The 15,462-nt window shown below is 47.7% G+C and overlaps 1 protein-coding gene across 27 annotated transcripts in view; it reads right to left on the bottom strand.

Moving 5' to 3' along the window:
• Positions 1-10,595: 10,595 nt before the first annotated feature.
• Tacc2 (transforming acidic coiled-coil containing protein 2) overlaps positions 10,596-15,462 on the bottom strand; it is a 208,903-nt gene continuing 204,036 nt past the window's right edge. For all 27 annotated transcript variants that reach the window (XM_075972486.1, XM_075972495.1, XM_075972503.1 and 24 more), the window contains one exon: positions 10,596-11,126. In XM_075972486.1, the coding sequence (XP_075828601.1) occupies positions 11,061-11,126 (66 nt within the window). In that variant the 3' untranslated portion in view covers positions 10,596-11,060. The remainder of the gene's footprint in view (positions 11,127-15,462) is intronic.

The following is a 15,462-nucleotide window of genomic DNA, read 5'->3' as shown; positions in this document are numbered from 1 at the left end:
GCTAGCCTACGGATATGAGCTGAGTCAACCTTTAGGAAATGGATACATGACCTCTGGGTTATGCATTATCCCTGCGATGTGAAACTGGCAGCATCAAAGGGGAGACCTTTTTCGTTATTCTACCTTGTACCTTTTTCTTCCTGGACTTTGCCGTCTCTTACTGAGCTGCTGAGGTTCCCTGAGCATCGTCCGGGTGCTTGCTATGCACAGCGCTGGGAACACGAAGCTTTATGCTTACGTGTCTGCCCCGTGGGCTTCACAGGTGTCCGGCATTCTCAACATACCATCTGGTTTTTCGTTGTTAATATTTTCTAAGTTATTTAAGTGAGAATTAGGTATGGGAAGCATGTTGTACGTGTCTCTATTTTCTTGGACTGATTCTCATGTAAAAACTTGTACATCAAAGCATCCCGGGTGGGAACGGGTCTGAACGGTAGCACTCCAGTGCACAGCCTTAGATTGAGTCCTCAGCAAAGCGTGTGTGTACGTGTGTGTGTGCAGTACATGCACACAGACACACATTCGTGTGCACACCTTTTCTTTCACGGCTGGATTTCCACGTGTCTGCCCACAACCTGGGGAATACAGAGCTGCTTCTCTGACCTGCTTTCTACATAGAAGTCAGAATGACCTCCACCTCCCTAGCCTAAAACCCTTGCCTACTGTTTTAGATAAGTGCTCCGAGTCTTCAGTGTGGCCCAGAGACATCTAAGGAGAGAGGAGGGGGCTTCGTGTGGACTTCATGCAGAGCTGGTCACCACAGAAAGGAATGCCCCTGCTGGACCCTCCACACAGAAAGCTCATTTCAGTTGAGAGGCTGTTGTGCAACGCCTGCTTCTACTCAAGTATCTTATTAGCTGACCTTGAATCCCAGGGCATCTCAAGGGCATCAAAATGTATTGTTATTTTTTATGTCTCATTGGGAGCTGTGTGCTTAGTGGGCTTTAGTTGTGAGGAAGCTGTTTGTGAGTCTCCTTCAGCTACCAGCCAGGAGCCTCTGCCGTGCCTCCCTGCTCTGGTAGAGCTACATGCAAGCCCCTCCCACCACTAGGCGAGCCCTTGGTCTCTGCTGTGGGTGAGGTACCAGTCCCACTTACCCTTACAGTTCTGAAGTCGTGTTGCCCACGGGAGCGGATGTTCACAAAGATTGCGCTTGGAGCGGAGGAACAATCGTTGCACTGAACTCTGAATTCTGGGATTGCTGGAGGCTGGGCACCTTCTGAGCCTGAATCTTGAACGCTCTCATGACATCTGGGGCTCACCGCTTTTCCCTATGGGATGAGCTACTTTGCTGGGGGAGCCTGCCTTTGACTTCCTGGGGTAGTTGTGGGTACCATGGCAACAGCAGTCAGATTCCAAGGACTTCCTGTTCTGAGTTCTGGTGTTATCTCAGCTTGAGGTTTTGGGCTGTCTGCTGAGGGTAGACAAGGCTGTCATAAGGCACACTGTGAGTGACAGCTCCTTACCCAGCCTCACCTCTGGAGGCAGCCCTGCTATACTTGCTCAGGGGACCGTATCAGTATCCTTCCAGCGCCCGAGTCACCCGGAGGATTGATCCTCCAGGCTTTAGTTCCTTCTACTGGGAAAACTTAAGGCCCTACCATTTGGGGTACTCTGTTTCTAGCTTTCTGTATCCAGAAATGTTTTGACAAAACCATATTTCAATAAAAAAATCACTTTTTCCATTATTGAACTACCCCAAGGAGTTACTTTGATAATGGGTGATTTTTTTTCTTCTGCTTTCCCTAAGAATTGCCTGTAAGTCAAGGATGTGACCAAGGCTTTTCATATCAGGTGTCAGGGTAGGTCAAAGTCCCCCTCAGCCATATTCCCTGGGTACCTTGGTCTAGGAAATCTCTGGACCATCATCACCCTGGAAACCGCAGAGACCCTGGTGAGGACAGGAAACTGAAGTCAGTCAGGCAGCTTGTGAGGCCAAAGACTGTCTCTCTTGTGAGCTCCTGTCACAGCCGCTCTGGAAGTCAGGCAAATTACAAAGGAGAGCAGGAAAGTAGTCATGTTCTAGAAAATATAAACCCCCAAGTACGCTGGAGGCATCTCCGAGTTTGCCTGCTCAACTCCCACCCTCTGGGTTCCACCTTCAGCCCCTTTGCAGAGACTGGCTATGTGGAGGGTCCTGTGAGTGTCTATACCCATCCCAGGAGCCTGATGACCAAACACAGCCTCTAGAAAGTGCTAAAAAGAAGCTCCTAGAATTGCTGAATTGGATAGACAACTCTGATCTTACATACAAATGAGCATTGCATGTGAGCCCATGCCTTCTCATGTATGTGCACATGCATGTATGTATGTCTCTGTACAGTCACGGACCTGGGGTTTTTACCTACCTGCTGTGCACGTGTTTAGCACGGCATTCACATTTGTGTGTCAGGAGCATCTTTAGCTGCCTGAGTAGCTCCTGGGGGCACATTCTTTTCTGGGGTGCTCCTTGGATCGGGAGACTGGGAGTGCAGTAAAAGAGGATCCAAGGCAGCTCACAGCTGATCCTGTCAGTTATGGCTCAGCTGGGCAGGAGCTGGTGCTCCGTGGTTTGTGCCTTATGGGAGGTTATAGCTGCTCACAGAGCCCTCCACAGACCCAAGTGCTCTGTAGAGTGGGTGGAGGCAGAATCCAGAGGGCGGGGGTCGAGGAGGCAGGCAGATTCAGAGACGCCGCTGGGTGTGCTCAGATGCGTAGAATTAAAAGAAGCACGGATTTGAAGTGGGGTCCAAAAATCTTCTGTTGCTTTCTGTCATCCAAGCTTATGGGAACAGGTCAGGGAGGAATGCTCAGTGGCAGAGCTTAGTGACAGAGGACACAGGCTGAGGGCACAGGCAGGGGTTAGGAGCCCAGCTCAGGATCTGCCCACTCTCCTAGTGTGTGGCCAGGTGTACGTGCAGGGCTTACAGGGGCCAGAGGAGAGTCTGTGCTCCTGGCTAGGATGTGGCCTTCTCTACACTCCAGAAGCAAAGCATTATTGGATTAATTTTTCTTTTATAAATCCAATACACAGAGGAGACAATTTCAGAGGCAGGAAAACTCGGAGGGAAAGGAATTGAGACCAGAGCCCTAGACAGCCTCAGGCTCGCTGCATAGCTCAGCTAGGCCTGGACTCCTCCTGTTCCTACCTCTCAAGTTTGGGGGTGGGTTATAGGTATGTACCACCATGCCTGGCTGCCAAAATACTTTGACAGTAAAAGTAATTTGAATTCCATGGCCAAAAGTAACCTTTATTAATACTACATCAATAGCCATGTTATGTATACACATTTTCCCTCACATTCCTGTGTATTATTGATAATGGTGACACTGTCTCTTTCTTTTTCTTTTCTCTTCTTTTTTCCTTTTTTTTTTTTTTTTTTTTTTTTTTTTTTTTTTTTTTTTTTTGGTTTTCTGAGACAGGGTTTCTCTGTAGCTTTGGGGCCTGTCCTGGAACTAGCTCTTGTAGACCAGGCTGGCCTCGAACTCACAGAGATCCACCTGCCTCTGCCTCGTGTGCTGGGATTAAAGGCGTGCGCCTCCACCGCCCAGCTGATACTGTGTTTCTTGATGTGGGGGAAAGTGATGGATAGTGTAACCAGGCACTCTGACAAGACATTAGTGTCTCCGAGTGCAAGACCTACAACCATGCCGTGTTCTTTTGCCGGGGAACAAGCTACATGGCCTCTTCTGGAGCCTTACCTACTCCCCCATCACAGTTCAGTCTGCTCTCTGACCTTGAGTCCTTCCGCTGCTTCCCTCCCAGCCCAGGGCCGAGGTCACGGTGTGACTGAACGGTCTCTGTGTGTAAGGAAGTGCCTCACAAAAGCTCTGAAGGACAGATCTGCCCTCTTTGTGTTACTTCTTCCCCTTTGCCCCAAATTTTCCCACACGTAAGTAAGTTTTCTCTGGAATGGAGAAGTATTACTGGAAATAAAGGAACCAGAACCCTCCTGACAATCTCACCTATCCTCTGGGTACCTACCACGTCTGGGACATTACTGGCTAAGAGAAAAAAAAATCCTTGAGCACCTCCTAGTGGCCACACCGGGGAAGTGTCCCATGGCACAATCCCTCACCACCCCTGAGCGCTCAACCTTTGGCCTTGGCTGTGTCGATGATCACTTTCTGTAACAACTAAACTCAAGGACTCAGAGCCTTCGGCTCATCCCTAGAGTCCTCAGTGTGCATATTCCACAGATTTCTCAGGAGCACGTACACCAACGACAAAAACAAACGCACATAAATGGAAAAAGCTCTAATGCCCCTCCCTGGAAATTCTTCTTGGTGGCATCCACTTTCTGGGGATGACAACGACCCACCCCTAGGAGAGGAAGAAAGAAGAGCAGGATGCATAACTAGCATTCCAGCTTTGGGCAAATGTCCAGGGGCTGCTTTTTGTCTCACCTGGCATATCCTAGCTCCTGAGGGATTGGTGGCAAAGAGCCAGCACATCTGCCATGCTGCAGAGACACAGGTGAGCAGCTCCTACAGAAAGCAGGGCAGCTCCCATGATGGGGGTGATGGGGAAGCTGTGTGCACCCGCTCAGGCAAAGGTACATCACTAGAAACAGGCAGTGAGGCCTGAGAACCACTGCTGAAGCTTGTTGGTGAAGGATTTCCCACATAGAGCCAGTCTATGACGACAGAGAGGTGGCTGTTCATGCAAGTGAATACACATGTGCTGTGCATACACCCCTCCACATATGTGAAATACACATGTACACACCCCCTCTGCATCCCACACGATACATATATGAATACACATGTACATACACACCCGCTGCATCCCACACAATAATATATGAATACACATGTACATACACACCCGCTGCATCCCACACAATACATATATGAATACACATGTGCTGTGCATACACCCCTCCACCCCCCACATATATGAATACACATGTACATACACACCCTCTGCATCCCACACGATACATATATGAATACACATGTACATACACACCCTCTGCATCCCACACGATACATATATGAATACACATGTGCTGTGCACACACATTCCCTCTCCACTCCCCCACACATACATATATGAATAAACATGTATGCACACACATACCCTTTCCACCCCCCCAACATATATGCACCTAAACTAAAACGTGGAGAGGGAAGCACAGCCCCGTCAAAGCAGTAAATAAACCTCCAACGACAGCATAAAAAAAGTCAGATGAATTATCTCATAAGAAATTAAAAAGAATCCTCTTAGAACAGGTGTGTTGGATGCAGGCCTGTTCTCCCAACACTGGGAAGTAGAGGCAGTAGTTCAAGGCCATTCTTGATCTTACAGGGAGCTTGAGACCAGTCTATCATAAACAAGCAAGCAAGCAAGCGACTGACAGTAGCTCAATATGCCTCCAGGGAACACAGACAGCTGAGCTTGTAGAATAGCCTCTTATACCAGAAGACATGCTGAGGCAGGAGGATCATAAGTTCCCTCTAGGAAGCGGAGACAGAAGCAAGGTGGTGATGGCCACCTTTGCCCCTATCTTCAGTCTCATTCCTCTGTGTTGTCTTGACGCAGTCCTTCAGCATGGCAAAGGAGACAGGTGGCTGGAAGCACGCCGTTCAGTCCCTCAGGCAGGTAGGGGAGGAGCAAGCACAGCTGTTTCCTGCAGCCTCTCACGGTCAGCTCAGCATCCCAGCAGGCAACCCCAGTGAAGAGAGGTGACCAAGTGCAAAATAAGCCTGGAGCAAGGAGCAGTCCAGGGGTTGGCCCATACGCCCCATGTATTAGGCACCGAAGGCCAGGGAGCAGTTAAGTATGGTACTGTTCTAGTTAGGGTTTCTACTGCTCTGACAAAACACCATGAGCAAAGCAAACCAAAGAGAAAAGGGTTTATTTGGCTTACACGTCACATCATAGTCTTTCATTGAAGGAAATCAAGACTTGGACTCAAACAAGGCAGGAACCTGGAGGCAAGAACTGATGCAGAGATCATGGAGGGGTACTGCTTACTGGCTTGCTCCTCATGGTTTGCTCAGCCTGCTTTCCTATAGAACCCGGGACCACCAGCCCAGGGATGGCACCACCTATGATAGGCTGGGCACTCCCACATCAATCACTAAGAAAATGCCCTACACACTTGCCTGCAGCTGGATCTCGTGGAGGCATTTTCTTAATTGCGCTTCCCTCCTCCCGGATGACTCCAGCTTGTGTCAAGTTGATGTAAAACTAAGCAGCACCGGCACCAACTCTGGGAGGTTTCTAAGCAATAAACCTCCTGCACTTTCAAAGGTACAGACCAGAGTCCAGTCTCCAGCACTGCATAGAACAGGGCACTGTGGTACATGTAACCCAGCACTTGGAAGGTAGACACTGGAAGACCAGAAGTCAAGGTCATCCTTGGCTACAGAATAAATCGGAGGCTAACCTGGACTATATGAGACTGTCTCAAAAAAGAAAAATAATAAAAAGGACGGAATGGGGGGGGAGAGCAATTTCAATGTGGTTTCTTGGCTGTTGGGAGTGGCTATAAACAATGCCACAGGACATCAACATTGGACAGGCCCCCTGGATTGTGGTGAATCAAAAAGAACAGGCAAACCTGAAACTGATTTGAACCACAGCAAGGATCAAATGTCTCAGTCCTGGCTTCTGCCTCCCTCTTCCTACGTCTTCTGTGTCTTTTAAAAGATGCCTTGCAGCTCCCCCTGGTGGACTTCCTACTCCACTGCAACCACAATCAATTTGCCCAACCCCACTCAATTGAGCAGAGGCCCTGTGTATACGGGCATATAAATGGTATACAAATCAGACATTCACCAGCAAGAAATCACGAAGAAGTTTATTTTGAAACACTTGTTTGTTAGACATAGTTCACCGTTAATTAAGGATGAAAGCAAGTTTGCACACTGGTGAGAAGGCACACTTACTTATTTTCACATAAAAATGAGATCTTGGTTTAATACTGCATGATTTAAAGTATCTCCAATGTTTTTCAGAGTTGGTCAATATTTAGATTTTATAATCACCAATTCGGAGAACACACCTTCACATGAATACACAGTATAAAATGTCAAAAGGTACAATGGCCTTTACAAGAAATTGTTGGAAATTCTGCCCATCCCCAGTTAGACACTTCCTCCAACAAGGCCACACCTCCTAAGAGTGCCATTCCCTGTGGGCCAATGCAGGTTATTTTCATTCAAACCACCACACCACCATAGACTTTCTGTGTAAGCTTATCTGAAAGAACACAGAATCACACAGTGGCCTCCATCAGCTCCCAGAGTTTCAAAGCAGGGCTCAAAAGTAGAGCGGGTCTACTAAAAGGAAGAGGAAATAAAATACAAAGACATAGGAAGCTAGACAAGGCATGATGACCCCAGCACTCAAGAGGTTAAGGTCAAGGAGTTCAAGGTCATGTTAATCTATGCGGCAAGTGGGATGTTAGCCACACCCTGTCTCCAAAATAAGATGTTGCAGCAAAGAAAAAAAAAAAGCCCCTCTGGAAAAATGAACACATAGCTCCCATCTACAGGGAAAGCAAAAGACAAGCTCAAGAATGAACCTGTTTTTTCTTTTAGAGGTATCACTCCAAAGCAAAGGAGATCATGGTCTGTTATTTGATGTTCCAAGGGCCCCAGAAGAGATGTACCAACCCCGATAAACAACCCTAGGAAAAGGATGGAGATAAAGGAAGACACGAGAAGGAGACACTGCCCACAAGCTACAGAGAAACCTGATGCAACGGAGACTTGCCCATCCAAGAAGAGGAAAGAACAAGGAAGATGAACAGGCAGAAGAAGAAGCTGATTTTGGTGATGTGTTTTTCTTATCTGTAAAATACGGACTCTCCTTGCATATAATGTATCCTTTTGGAGAAAAAAAAAAGTGAGGCTGTCAGGAACACACGAATCAGCAGCTTTTCTGTTGCTGCGATGAAGCACCATGACCAGGGTGAACTTAAGAGTTTATCCTGGTTTACCATTCCAGGGGGGTGAGCATCCATCATGGTGGGAGACACAGATACAAGCAGCAGGCACAGTGGCAGGCGCAGGGAGCTGAGCGAACACCTCTTGAAGCCACAAGCACAGGGCAGAGAGTGAAACTGAAGTGGGCTAAGGTTTACCTGAAGCTCATTCCCAGGATGAACTTCCTCCAGGAAGACTGAATTTTATCATAACCTCGCCAAGCAGCGCCACCAGCTGGGGACCAAGTATTCAGATGCCTGAGCCTATGGGGGACGTTTTTCATTCAAAACACATCCACGCTCTGTCCTGATAGTCCAGTCAACAGCTACTGACCTGGCTGTCCAGCGTAGGGCCATAAACCCCACAAAGTTTCCAGCAGGCTCCTGTCCACACACAGCAACACCGTCAGTCATCTCGGATGAAGCTCCTATGGAAGAATCATTCCGTGACTTGAACAACACTGTGTCATCATCCACACCAAAGGAAGCCACTGTTCCGGTGACATGCTAGACCAGTGGTTCTCAACCTGGGGGTCGCAACCCCTTCCCAGGGGTGGCCTAAGACCGTCGGAAAACACAGATATTTATATTATGATTCACCATATGGTGAATGGAAATAATTTAATGGTTGGGGTCACCCACAATGTGAGAAACTGTATTAAAGGGTGACAGCATTAGTAAGCTTGAGAACCACTGTTCTAGACAGCTTGGTATTATATAATTATATTATTACACATATTATACTATCTATATTATATATAATGCCAAGCTGTCTAGAACAGCATATATATAAAATCAAAAAATTATTTTACTAAGAAAAAAGAGTTTACATGAGAGTCACATTACAGTATTACATGGAAAAAGGTTAATAAGCTGGAACATAGACCCCTGAGGCTGGGTGGATAATGGATAAACACATAAACAGGTGAAGTATCTTGAAAGTAGCACAGTGAAAAAAAAAACTAGGTAAATATTTCATATGCCAAGAAAGAAAAAAATCACAACACGTGTAGTTTCTTGGTTTGGGGATGAGGATGCTTTCCTTGCCTGTATTAGACATCTTTTTAGATGAAAATATTTTATTAAATGGTGCAAATAAAAGAGAAAGCAGGAGAGGTGAGGATCCTGGAAAGGAACAGATATAAGTGACCAGAGCAAGCGAGGACTCTGGGTCCTCCCTGGCAGGTGCTGGGCAGTTCCCTGTCCTTACTCAGTGGCGCCAGAGCTCTGCCAATGGAGCCCGCATACAGAGGAAATGGAATAAAAACTCAGAGGGACCCAAAGATATGGTTGGTCCATTGCCACCAGGCCCGTAGCCCACCAGGCAATGGACCAACCACGAGTGAGTCTGTCTCCCTCTCCTGCTCCCGGGGGGGGCCGAGTTTTATCCACCTTGTAAGTCACAGTAGAGACTTCTACTCCATCTTCTCTGCCAGACACTCTGACAGCAATGGGGACCTCTACAATGAGTGACTCATAGCTACTGTGCCCGAGGGAGAAGGGGGACAGTTAAGCTGAGACACAGGCGCTTGGGTCTGTCTTTTACACTCACACCACACATTCTGCCGGTGCACATGTCCCAGTGGGTACCGGCTCTCACGGACAGTCCCAACGACCTACCTGCGGCTGGCCCCCGGGACCCCCACGGTGAAAGGAGAGAACTGATACCTGCACGTCATCCCTAAGCCTCCACGTGTGACACAGTGAGTACCCAAAGATGTCCTCTGGCCTCATCTACACACTGATACATGGCGTAATAAAATTAATTCATGCATACTCCCTAGTCCCCGCTCCCGGTGAATGCGGCCTTCCCTAGATGTGGCTTTTGCGGATGTAACTGTGGATCTCAAGATGAGATCACCCTGGATTGGCAATAGGCTCTCAGTCTAACCATGGTATCCTTACACAGGACTGGATATGGAGGCACAGACTGTAAGCCCAGCTAAGTCTGAGGCTCAAGCGGAAGAACTGTAAATTCAAGAGCTGCCTGGACTGCAGAATGCGTCCAAGGCCAGTTTGAGCAACCTTGTCTCAAAATAAGAAAAAGGCCTGGAGTGAGAACACTTACTACAATGGAGTCTTTGAGACACAGAAACACAAAAGGTCGAGAAGGTGATGTGAACTGAGGGGTTGGAGTGTTGCCAAGGATACGGCAAGCTGGGGGAGGAATGGAATGGGTCCTCCTCACGGCCCCGACCTCATCTTGACTTGGTCCAGGTCGGGGCATCAGGGAACCTGGCTGTGACTAGTCGGGTTGCTAAGTGGCGAATTACCTGCCTCCCACCAGATGTCCTTGGGTCTTTCCTACCTCCAATGTGGAGGAGTGGGTCGTGTTTCAGGGTTGGTCGTGCACCAAGGGGCGGGGAAGAAAGTCTGGCAGCTTTCAACTTCCTTCACACAATAATAAAAGGAAACAGATTTTTGCCTAATGGCTGAGGCTTTGTAAAAATGAAATCTAAGCTAATCCAATAAATCCACTTAATTATTTAAGCCCAAGTCAATATTTCTCATTTGCTTCCTCTTACAAACCCAGACATGATAATGAAGGAAACGCTATTTAAATCAGCAGAGAAAGGAAGGGGGCCCAGACAGAGGCAGAGACCAAACCTAATATGACTTAATGGAGGCAAGAAAGGACTCAGCCACTCCCAGAAAATAATTCACAGCCACACTCGCTGCTAAGACTCAAAGAAAAAAATTTATTTACAATAGAGAATTTTATTTGAAACATGCATTTTTTTAAAAAACAAAAAACAAACCAACCAGCAAATGTGGATCAATTGTACACTCTTTAAGGCAAGAGTCCCTATGCAGGCTGCATATGTTCATGTCACATCAGATGCTGCTCACCAAAGGACAAGGCCAAGGTCAGCAATTTGTCTTTTTTTATAAGAGAATCTGACACTCTCCCTGATACAGGAACTCTGAGGTCAACTTGCTATGAATTATACTAGAAAATGCAAACAGATAGCAAGGAATCCCGGTAGGTCTCGGCACTGCATACGGTCAAACCAACCTTACTCAGAAAGGAACACAGTAGTGCATATAAAGTGAGAAGAGAGCCTGTCCACGGAATCGGAAGGGCGACAGTGTGCCGACGGTCGTATTGCACGCAACGGCCAAGTCCAAGCACTTGGTTCCAAGTTAGCTTTTCCCCATTTTGGCAATCAGTTCGTCACAAATCTTGGTGAGTTCTTCTATCTCTTTGTTCTGAAAATGAAAGATGAGAGAGGGGTTCTGAAATAATACACGCGCAAGCAACAGAAATGGACATATGCATACCAGAAAGGAAAAGAAGACAACCGGTGTGATGGCGCACACCTTTCATCCCAGCACTTGTTAAAGAGAGGCAAGCAGATCTCGGTGAGTTTGAGACCAGCCGGATCTACTGGGTGAGTCCCAGGCTACCAAGCCAGTCACGGGGCTGGGGCTATGACTCGGTCGTCAAAGTGCTTGTGTTCTAAGCTGAAGGGTCTGAATTCAAACCCCAGGACCCATTTTTAAAAAATATTTATTTATTTTTATGCATACAATATTCTGTCTGCATGTCTGCACGCCAGAAGAGGGCACCAGACCTCATTACAGATGGTTGTGAGCCGCAATGTGGTTGCTGGGAATTGAACTCAGGACCTTTGGAAGAGCAGGCAATGCTCTTAACCTCTGAGCCATCTTTCCAGCTCCAGGGACCCATTTTTTTTTTAAAGCAAGCCAGGTGTGGCAGTGCACACCTATAAACCCAGCACACGAGAGGCAGACAGAGGAGGATCCCCTAGGCCAACGATCAACCCTGTCTCAAAAGGAGAGGTGGAGAGAGTAACTAGAGAAACCAGGAAAGTAAAAAGGGATCGTGGTTGAGGGGGCCTGGAGAGGGGAACAGCAGGGTTCTGAGGTCCCTCAGAGGTTGAAGGTGAATTCCTATCCTGAAGACACCACTCGCTTCAGACACAGGTCTCGTGAGATTCGAGGTGATCTAACTTGAGAGCCTCCTTGCTGCTGGTCTGGTTTCCCTAAGCACCAGAGAGTGCTGTGTAAGCCACCAAGGGAGGGGGGTAATCAATAGTTCTTTCCGGCTATGACACCTATGAATCACAATGATCAGTTGAGCAAGATGTCCCTTGGGCTGCAGCGGTGGCACTCATCTTGATAGTAACCAACAGTTCTCTAAGTGGACTAAGGTCTCCTCAATAGGAGTGACATCATGCCTGGTACCGGAAACCTAGCCAACTGCCCAGGGCCAGTGAGGTCATGGAGCTGAGAGAGACCCTACTATCACCACTGGATTAAATCAGCATCATTCCTAAGTGCCTTCTAAAACTTAGCCTTAGAATGGGAAATGTAGTTCTCACCCAAAGAAGCTTCTCTTTGTGGTAAGTGGAGACCATTGCAGAAAACCACAACTGGTCATCATGCAGAGATCAGTGGATCGTGAGAAGTCCAGCCTTATATATCTATAATACAACTCCTGCCGCCTAATGCTCAGGGAACATCACAGAAGAGAGGGTGGGAAGATCCTAAGAGTCATGTTGCATGACTATGTCTCCTAAAAATGACAAGGGAGCTACACCCATGATACCCCAACTATGTGGCCAATAAAACTCAAACAATGACAATATCAGACATTTTAACATGAAAGGGGGATGTCTCAAGGGTCCCACCCCTCGACAAACATCTACAGGCAACTCACAACTGCTGAAAAAAGAATTAGCTTCTCCCATGGTTAAGCCCCCTTAACTGGTTACCCAATACAAAGTACATACAAGCAACAAAAAGAAAGTACATATATACACCAAAAAGAAAAGAAGGCCAGGAGTGGTGGTGCAGATGTCCTTCTGTAATACATTGTTCCCATTGGTTGATAATTAATGTTGCTTTGACCTATGGCAAGAAAGAATATAGCTAGGCAGGAAATCCAAACAGATATAGAGGGGAAGAAGGGTGGGGGCCAAGAGGAATGCGAGACCCAAGAAAAGAGATGCCAGCAGCAGCTAAGGAGAAAGATGCTAGAACAGAGATAACACCGTGGCCACATGGCGATACACAGATTAGTAGAAAACAAAGAGCTAGCCAGTAATAAGCCTGAACCATTGGCAAAGCAATTATATTTAATATTAGCCTCTGATTATTTCATAAGTGGCTGTGGGGACTGATGGGCGGGAGAGAAACCAGTCCCGCAGGACTAGGCAGGACCAGGCGAGACAGAGAAAAACATTTAGCTACAAGGTGTGGCGGGGCATGCCTTTACTCCCAGCACTTGCCAAGCTGAGGCAAGAGGATCTTGATGAATCTGAGGCCAGCCTGACCTACATAGTGAGTCCCAGGTCACCAAGGTCACACTGAGACCCTGTCCCAACAACAACTATTACCAGTCAATCAGAGGCAACACTGGTCTCCTCGTGGGGGACAGCACCTACCCAGTCTCTCGGTCTCCCTTAAGGCCACCTAAAGTAATCAGAGGAAATAACTGGAAGAGGACAGAGTTTACAACCTAGCTATGATATAGCTGGGGAGCTTGGGCAAGCTGCACAGCCATCCTGAACCCTGGCTTCCTTATCTTTAATACGTAGGTGAGAATGAGAGGGGGTAAAAAGTGTGGAGTTGTGTAAATGGAAAGACTCAGTGAGTAGACCACAGTGGAGGGTGGCTGAGGTCTGGGGTGAGAAAGAACTGGCATTGGTTCACCGCTTTCCTGACAAAGACCAACTTGGAAGAACACTAACGTTACTTAAAAGATGCCCAGTAGGTGGCGTGGTGGTACAAGTGTCCTGGAGGAGTCAAGGCAGAGGAAGGCAACTTCTTCCCTGCAGAAGCCACCCTTGGCCCGTCCTTGAAGCTCAATCAAAGGCAGCTACACACGTGGGCACAGATATCAGGGCAGCAGTTCCTGTCCTGTAGGAAGGGGATCCAGCTGGGAGACAGCCCGCAGATATGGCTCTCCATGAAGGCTTGAGCTACCAGCAGCCCAAGGCTGTCTTTGCTCATGCACAAGTGCCCAGTGACCCTCCCTGAGGATGGAAAACCTGCATCTAATGCAGCTAGTTTTCCTTTGAGAAGCTGAGGAAGGCTGGCCTCCACCAGCCCATTTCTTAGAACCTCCTGCAGCACTGTCCCAGCTCAGTTCATGGCTGTCCCTGGGTTAGGACCCCAGCACTCCACATCACAGTCTGTGCCTATGCAGGGGAGAAACCTGAGCTGCCGTGTGTGTGTGTGTGTGTGTGTGTGTGTGTACAAATCCTTTGCTGTTCTGGCGACACACACAAGAATCCAAATAGAAGGTACAGATCAAGGGGTCCTCGGAGCTAGCTTCAGAGTGGCCCCGAGGGAGAGCCTTCCCTCAGCTGGGCATGTTGGTTCCCTTTGATCTGGAATTTCGGGGCACTGAACACTCTGGCTGCGCAAGTCATCTCAGTTAAGTCATTGCGTAAGACTTCTCATGTGATAACTGCAGCCATCAGGAGTCAGGTTCCTTCCAGCAACTTCACACCCAAATGGGCACCTTTCCATGACTATCATCACTGTGGGAGGTGAGGAGCTAGGGATCCCGCTTCTGAATAAAACACTGTGGCCTATGCCTATAATTTTAAAAATATTGTTTGTATGTATGTGTGTATATGTATGTGTATATGTGTGTGTGTGTATATATGTGTGTGTGTGTGTGTGTGTGTATGTGTGTGTGTGTGTGTGTGTGTGTGTGTGTGTGTGTGTGTGTGTAAGGAGAGGGAGGAAGCCCTGTCTTCCAGCAGCCAGGCCATGGCCCACCTCCTGCCAAAAAAGTAAACCTTAGGCCTTAGCCCACACAAGTGTTGAAAGCCCTGGCCACTACCTCCCACCCTGATGGTCACGAATGCCTATCTTCATCTTGTGAATATCACATGCCAATCACGAAGCTAAAACCATTCCAGATACCATGGCACCCCTCAGTTCTCACACTGGTCCTTCAAAGGAAGACATTGTCATGCCATTTTTCAGAGAGGAAACTGAGCTTCAGAGAGGTTAAGTGCTGTGCATAAGAGATTACACAGCCAGTCAAACAGAAACAGATGTGGCCAGCCTGGAGCACAGATTCAAGTTGTGTTTGCAGCTATAAAGCTTTGTTGTCATGTCCATTAGACTTAAAGGGCAGCAGTTCACGGCGGAAGCCCTGGAGATCTTCAGCTACCCCTGGGGCAAACTGCCCCATCATGGGGCCCAGCATCTTCACCCCCACCTTCCCTGGTGAATGTTTTTGAGACTCTTGTTTTGTTACATGTATCTATAAGCCTTGTTTGTTACATGTATCTATAAGCCTTGTTTGTTACATGTATCCTGCTGCCCTTTAGGTGCAAACACCATGATTAATGCCTTCCACCAGGAGCGTAGTTCAGAATGTAATTACATTTGCAGATATATCTTGTCTTTGCTGTTATCCAAAACCATGCCATTCCCTTGTTTGCATCTGTGTGTTTCTACCAGAAAACACAGCACCACCACTTTCGTTTGCAGTTATCAGGCCAAGGGCCTTGGAGACATCCACCCTGGCTTCTGCCTCAGGGACTAACACAATGTGGCG

This window comes from Microtus pennsylvanicus, chromosome 5 (genome assembly GCF_037038515.1).
Source record: "Microtus pennsylvanicus isolate mMicPen1 chromosome 5, mMicPen1.hap1, whole genome shotgun sequence".
Lineage (NCBI taxonomy): Eukaryota > Metazoa > Chordata > Mammalia > Rodentia > Cricetidae > Microtus > Microtus pennsylvanicus.
This window is presented reverse-complemented; position numbering and strand designations above follow the sequence as displayed.